Source organism: Adiantum capillus-veneris, chromosome 5, assembly GCF_014529385.1.
Source record: "Adiantum capillus-veneris isolate H3 chromosome 5, ASM1452938v2, whole genome shotgun sequence".
NCBI classification, from domain to species: Eukaryota; Viridiplantae; Streptophyta; class Polypodiopsida; order Polypodiales; family Pteridaceae; genus Adiantum; species Adiantum capillus-veneris.
In genome coordinates this window covers 80207202-80215017 of record NC_140935.1, presented here as the reverse complement: position 1 = coordinate 80215017, position 7816 = coordinate 80207202, and the positions used below count along the sequence as shown (strand labels likewise).

The following is a 7816-nucleotide window of genomic DNA, read 5'->3' as shown; positions in this document are numbered from 1 at the left end:
CGACAACTTTTCACCTTTGATCTTTACGATCTTGAGTTTCCATAATACTCTCGACTTCCCACATCCTTCAGTCCAACCATTTTCTTTGCAAACCTTCAAAGTTCACTCTTTTGAAAGCATTTTCATCCTAAGGTATGAAACCTTTTGTGGTTCACTTTTAAAGAATAATTCGATTCATTAATGAATTTGGAAACACAGTTTTTTTCACATGCCCCTCGTCACAATGCGTGGGCAACTTCTCATTATTCTCTCACATAATCGGGCTTCAGAATGTCGTTGCAAATTACTAGGGGTTCTAGAGGTAACATGCTAGCTTTTGCACATAGTCCCAAGAGTCTCACAAGAAGATTTAGAAATTTTCGCATGTAGGAAAACGGAGTCTTTTCGAGTGTTTTTCATACAGTGAATAACATCATGAGCTTCTGCTCGAGAGGCACCGCATACCTAGCTAGGTACAATTGCGGGCAGGGGACCGCCGGCCCAATCGTACCTAGCTAGGTATGCGGTGCCTCCCTCATAGAAGCTCATGATGTTGAGGTAAGTCACAATGTGGGAATTATTGTGAGAATTTGTCCAAAACTTCTTGTGATCTGTAGGTATACTAGGAGGTGCTTCATAACAAGAAAAGAGAATGGGTGTACCAACCATTGGAAAATAAATCCTTTTCAAACCTGTGAATAGTGGAATAATCCTTCTTGCCTATTTCTACTACTACTTTGGCTTTAAGAGAAATGATGGATCTTGCATGTGTGATTTTCACCTTCAAAAAAAGGGAGACACCATCCCCATAAAATGTAGTAGCACATAAACAACTAGGGCTCCTGAGAAAGAACTCTGTTAAGACAATCAGAATGTAGAACTTTGTCTGACATCCTCTTGAGGAGATTTTGGTGTTTTGTTCTTTCGGGTGGCTGAATACTTTTCCCATCAGCAAAAGTAGTTCCCACTATAGCGATCAGACTGGAATGCTAAGACTACATCACGTACTCCTTGATATCCCCTCATGCAAGCTCCATTTGTATGTGTTCAAAGGTATAAGGTGAAGCCAAATGCTCAAGGAGCAAGTTCGTACGGTACACTCTTTCCCTTGTACGGTACATGCAATCCCCTCCTTCCATCTATCAAAGCCCCACAAGAAGATTTAAAAAATTTATCATGTAGGAAAATGGAGTCTTTTTCAGTGTTTTTCATACAATGCATAACATCATGAGCTTCGGCGAGGGAGGCACCGCATACCTAGCTAGGTACGATTGGGGGCAAGGGACATGCAATCCCCTGCCCCCAATCGTACCCGCCGAAGGAGGCACCGCATACCTAGCTAGGTACAAATGGGGGCAAGGGACATGCAATCCCCTGCCCCCAATCGTACCTAGCTAGGTATGCGGTGCCTCCCTCGCCGAAGCTCATGATGTTGAGGTAAGTCACAATGTGAGAATTATTGTGAGAATCTGTCCAAAACTTCTCGCGCCCCTATGATCCCGTATTGCTTAGAAATGAAGCTAGAGCATTTGTTAGCTCGCTTGCCTTCACCGTCCATCATAAACATCCAGAGGCTATTGATGCACAAACCATTCACCAACTACAAAGATCTTATAGCTCCTTTTTTCGGGTAAACTTCCTTTTCTCGGCTTTAATGTAAGAAGCCAGTTTCTTAAGTTCCACGTCAGTCAGTAAATTATATCATACATCAAAACTCTTTCATTTAATGTCTCCTCTGTGCATGCCATATGAAAAAACTCTGCACAGTTGAAGAAGCCTTAGTTAGGTAATGCCAAGGTTGAGGGTACAAGGCTCAAGGGTTGCATTCTTATTGAGTGTATACTCCTTCCCCATTGGGGAGGTTGTCCCCACCGTATGGCCCCTTGCGGACGTTGTGTATAACAAGACCGGTTGTAAATACACAGATTCATGTCCCTGTGCTCTTTGTTTAGAAAGGAAGAAGAAACTCTGCATGCACTTCACCACATTGTCGTCATTCATGTGAGCCACCTATTCCTTCACGGTCAATCAGCCGAACCAAAAACTAAAATACACTTTCCCACACTTTGCAACAACTTCGAAGGCACACATATATATGAGCCCATGCAAACAACACAAGCCTCCACATTATTAGTATCACAGATGATAATACTTCTTCTCCTGTGCAATTGAACACAACGCATAAAAACCAAACTATCTAACACAAAACTTCCAAGGCTTGCAACCTTATATTAAAAGCAGCAGAGCATTCCCTCCTATACTTCACTTTAATGCAAAGAATCAGCATCCCCACAGTGCCAATACAAAAGTATAGTGCAATAGAAACTTGAAACCACCACATTACAAAAAAGAAGATATTAATATTTTGAAGAGTCTTACAAAGGTACATTATTTCAGGATAATACAAGTGGATTAGTGTAAGGACCAGGCCACAGGCAAGAAAACTGGACTGCATCAAAGTTAAAAATGTAAAAAATATGCACAATCACCTTGCCATGTGGCATATTACCACAGAGTAAAGAGAATGTACAATGTAATGATATAAATAAGGTTGCCATTTTAGCAGCACTCGACATGATTGACGATGAAGAAGTTGACTACCATTTGCATCCAGTCAACAAACAACCCTGACCAATCCATGTAGGCTGCCGGTATGCTTACTGCTAAGTGATGCTGATACGTAACCGAATATTCTTCAATATGACGGTGGCCGGACACAACAAAAGCCTTTGCTTTTCTTGCAAGCCTGTCCCTCTCAATGGTTACTCATCTGCAGAATAGTTTACAGACCTTCCATGCCAGGACCAATGACAGAAATATGTAATGCCCACCAGCTGGTGAGTTCCAAAAATCCTATAACACAAGGATTGGAAGTGGATCCCCTAGCAAATCAACATGAAAAGAAACCTTTATTCTTCGCAACTGCCACTGGCAGTGAAAGCAGACCCAATTGCAGGTCCCTTCCACACACTTTCCTAATCATCCTAAGCAAGATGTCGTCCATGTTGGTTTTCCAAGCCTGGACGCTGCTTATCAAGGCGCCTTGCAGCACCTTAGACAAAAAAGAATATCTGCATCAACACTGCTCCTGACTGCATCGGACAAGTGAAAAGAATCGCTAGAAAAAGAGGGAAGAGAGGAAAAACGGATTGGCGGAGAGAATATTTGACAGTAACCCTCCAAGATGATACCCGCACCATCTTGTCATGCCACAAGCTCATCCAATTGCAAGTTTTCCATCCAGGAGCCAAGAACAACATGATCCACATTGTCTTTGGTGGGGCCGACTGATTCATCTCTATGAATACCATTGAAACCTTTATCACCCTCAGCAGGCCCTTCCTTGACCAGACTTTGTACCCATGACAGATCCGGCTCCTCCGATCCTCGGAATCCGAATGACGCTGATTTCCGAAACTTGGAAAGATCATCTCTTTGCACACCCCACTCCAGTTTTCCGGTAGGAGAGCCCCAGTCTGACACGGAAAATCCTGCACCCAAGTCTCTGGAGCTGTGGCTTCTCTTATCTCGTTGAGCAAAAGCAGCTCGAGCAGCCACCGCAGAGGGAGGTAAAGACACATTGTGACAAGTCTGAATGTCAACATCCAATCCACCCAGAGCAGACATACGGCCCAATGAACCAAGACTGTAAGAAGGTATCTGCTTGGGGGAATGCATGCGTGGAGAACCTTGCATTGGAGATTCCAGTGCCACTGCCTGTTGAAGTTGTAAATACTGATCAGGCATTGACGTGAAGCCTGGAGAACCTAACTTGACCTGCATATGTGCCTGGAACGGTGATGATTTATGTGACTGCATATGCAATTCCAAAGGAGACATCAGAGAGGCATCCTGCACCAGAGACCTTGGAGATGACACCATATCTGATGAAAATAATTCATCAAGATTAGTAGGTGAGATCATGAGCCCCAAATTCCTATATCGAGAAGAAGATGTCGCTGCAACAGCTGCATTTAGACGTGCTTGGGTGCAAAGCGCGTGAGAGGACAGAGATGCCATTTCATTCACCAGCTGCCCGTCGAACTCTGATGCCCTTCCATATTCTTCCAAAGAGATGTCCCTTGCATTCAAAGAGGATCTCAACCTACTAGCATGAAGATTAACCCCAGGAAGATGCAGTGCAGGCACATTGGATGGTGACCACGCTGCACCTCCTAGAGAATTAGCTGGTGAAGCGGACGGAGACATTGGAGGTGTAGTATGAGTCCCCTGGGCAGAGCTTGAAGAAAATGCATTCATCATTAAAGCTGACGAAGGAGAACTGGGACAGAGAGGTGGACTTAAGGCAACCATATCCAAAGACGAGGTCGTCCTTGGACAGGGAACTGCAGACCCAGAGGAGAGATACAGGGGGCGAAGTTCATCATTTGTGTGGGCAAAGAAGCACACTCTCCTGGTGCAATCAGTTCCATCTTTACAAAGACGGGTTCGATATTGAGCAGGGTGCAGCCAGCATTCAAAAACCCCATGTGCATATTCACATGCATCACCTCGTCTGCAAGCACCCTTTCGGAACTCTGGGCATGGCACACAGCTATAGTGATATCTCCTTGGATCTCTTCTACGAGCATTTTCCCCAGGATGTACAAAAGGACACTCAGTCCAATCATGAGAATAAGCCCTTGAGCAAGGTCGTATTTTGAATGAGAACATGCGAAATTCATCTGTGGTGTACAAGCTATTTTTTATGTCAGGAATTGATGGATCGATGAAATACTCCTTCACCTTTTCATTGCCTGATTCAGATCCCTTGCCTGCCGCTGTATCAAGTGCCTTGGGAGACGAAGAAGGCGACGGGGAAGAGAAAGGGGACCCCCCTGAGGATGAAAAAGTGGAAACAGAGATAGTAACACCAGAGGTGCCATCCACTTTGCTTCTCATACATCCACTTTTCCCATCTTCAACAAGGAATGGGATGCCATGCTCTTGCTCATCCAAAAAATCTCTTGATGAGTGTTGCACCAAACAGTCCACTTCCAACAGACCTTTCAAAGCTTGTTTCACACGCTGCAGTCTTGGAAAAGCAGCAATCACATCTACAGGCCTTCTGCCTTGCGCATCAACTACACTCGAATTCGCCCCAAAATCAAGGAGTAGAATCACAGTCTCCAAAGCGTGAGCAGAGCCACCTGCAGCAGCACAATGCAATGCAGTGAAGCCATCAGAGCCACACTTCATATTAATATCATCCAGATGCCCATAACTGCTTAGGATGAGCTTGAGCACATCCACACTGCCATATAATGATGCGATCATGGCAGGGGTCCTCTTCTCCCACACCATTGAAGCTGACCCATTTCGTCTACCATACCAGCTTCCTACCCCATTCACCTTGGCTTTGTTCTCCTTCACTGCCTGTTGAAAACCCTCCAAGTCATTGCTGGCTGCCAGTTCAAGTAGAGAAGAAACAAGGTCATCATTTTCCACATCACAATCTCCTGCTTTCATTGCAGCACTGCCACCCAAAGCTTCATAGGAAGAGGCAACGGCTCCATCTGAACATGGTGCACTAGAAGTGGTAGTTAGTTGCTCTGGGCCTCCACACATTCTCTTTGCTTTCAAACAGCACCTTTATCTGATTGAAAGTGAATGAAGTCAGTAAAGATGCAGAGCAAACAAAGTACCTCTGCTAAAAGCTCATCCTTGAGTAATGAAAAGTACTACTACGGCTGACAAACCAGTTGCAAATGCAATTTTTACGAACCTTTTCGAATTTGGTAAATAAAATTTATGTCACCACCATTTTCACAAAACAAACGTACAGTAAGAAAATTAGTCTTCAAAGTTTCATATTAGCCATATCCCCTGTGCGTATCAAAGCAAGTCAGTAGTATGCAGACAGAAGACAACGAAAACTTGACGGTAGAATACATATCACTAGAACTGAGATCCTTCCAAGTATACCAAATTTCTGCTAAAAGCAGGACGACATCAGTATCAGACCCAACGTAACCAAAAAAAAATAAGACAAAACACAAAACCAAGACAAAAGTTCTGAAAATTTAAAACGAAAATTAGCACATGCTTGAATAAATTCTGCTCCTTTCTCGCAATGCCAGACTTTTTTCTTCCTCCACAAAGATCAAAAGAAAAATAAAGTTCCAAAAAATATCATGAACTCGATGGTTTGATATTTGAATATTAACATTGAATTGAAAGTAGCACATCAAAACTATAGTCCCACTCAAAATGTAGCAAAAGACATAAGACCTGCTTCTTGGCATGCAATAATTTGCAGAAACAAATGAAGCAAGAACAAGAAAAATTTATAAATGAAGAGAGACTACTCATAGGAATCAGCATACTTCCTACATCCGCAGGATACAAAAGATAACAAGATGAAAGCTTGGGCTGGACCATAGCAATAAGGTAATTCGTTGACAAGAACGCAAAGAAACAGTTACTTCTGCGTAAATAGCAATGAGATGAGATGGTATGATCTTTCACCTGGGCCAAGTAAGAGAATGCCCAGAAGAGAGCAGAAAAGAAGACCTGCACCTTACGAGAAGGCTGAGGCGACCATGGTACGCAACGCAAGAAGGTGTGCAATGCGCGACTGAACCCCTTCCAGACATCAAAAGGACAACAAAACGCAGAATCGAGGGCTTTCACTTAGGGTTTAAAAAACAGAGTGTTAACAGACCTGGTTATGGGTGACAAGAGATGATCGGCTGGCGAAGGGACGCTTCCTTGAAGTTTGCATGCAATGGGAAGCAGAAAACAGAAATATCTCGTTCCTCTCTTCTTCCGATCTGCCTTGCAGCTTCCGGAAGAGCTGGCAGGCAACGCCGTCCCTTGATCTTCTGAAACTTTTGGAGGAGATAATGGAGAGAGAGAGAGAGAGAGAGAGAGAGAGAGAGAGAGAGAGAGAGATCGTGCGTCTTCTGTGTAACTATGAGAGAGAGAGAATCCCGCCCTGTGTATATCCCCAACCCCAAATGCATGGAATGTATGTGGGGTGTGTGTGTGTGTCGCTCGCCCTAACGTCGCCGCGCGGAGGACGATGGAGAAACAGCACCGTCTGAAACCAAATGCAAATGAAATGAAACGCAAATGCAGACAGCAGGGGATATCTGCGTGCGTGTGTGTAGAGAGAGAGTAGAGAGAGAGGAGAGAGCGTCAACAGATCCACGTGCCAGTTTTCTCTAACGCCCACGGTCCACCTGACAGCGGAGGAAAAACGAGGCCGCGCTTGGGTGCCCTTGACGGCTGCCGCTTGCACGCCGTTACATATGACGGTTTATATAACGGCGCCGTCAGCCCCGGCCCCCACTTTACAAAATCATACCCTTTAGAAGTATTTTAATTTCCTCGTGAGGCCCCCAAGGGCCCAAACCTAACCTCTGCCCCTTACCCTTATCATAATATTATTCCCCAATTTATTTAAAGTCTTTTTGAGTGCCGTCCATCTCGGAATCCTCCCATCCCCCCCTTTTTAAATGTCCATTTTTTGGCACCAAGACAAACCGAATCAAATCCCTTTTGTTAATCCGCATTCCTCTCCCCTTTGAAATTGTCCACTTTACACGCACATTGAGAAGAACACTCTCTCGGAGTGCGTAACGTATGTACGATCTACGGGAGCCACCGAGGGTTGCTTCTTTACAGTTACGGACACGAGTGCTTCTTTATGGGCACAGGTGTGCAACTCATCCTGCGGACGGAGGGGTAGAGAGGAGTGCCCGGCAAGAATGACCAACTAAAGATGCACCCAAGCTACCATTTTTTTGTTGCCTCATCAAGTCTATGTGATGCATATGCAGCTAGTCAAGGGTCTTGAGGATACACAATAGGCCCTCTCTCTCTCTCTCTCTCT

General features: G+C 44.5%; 1 protein-coding gene across 1 annotated transcript; it reads right to left on the bottom strand.

Annotated features, from left to right (window-relative positions):
• Window positions 1-2319: 2319 nt before the first annotated feature.
• On the bottom strand, window positions 2320-7012 carry LOC147457582 (zinc finger CCCH domain-containing protein 30-like). Its single transcript, XM_086512444.1, has 2 exons — window positions 6644-7012; window positions 2320-5575 (listed from the first exon to the last, which is right to left on the bottom strand). The coding sequence occupies exon 2, from the start codon at window positions 5545-5547 to the stop codon at window positions 3184-3186; it is 2364 nt and encodes a 787-aa protein (XP_086368570.1). The 5' UTR covers window positions 5548-5575; window positions 6644-7012; the 3' UTR covers window positions 2320-3183.
• Window positions 7013-7816: the final 804 nt, after the last annotated feature.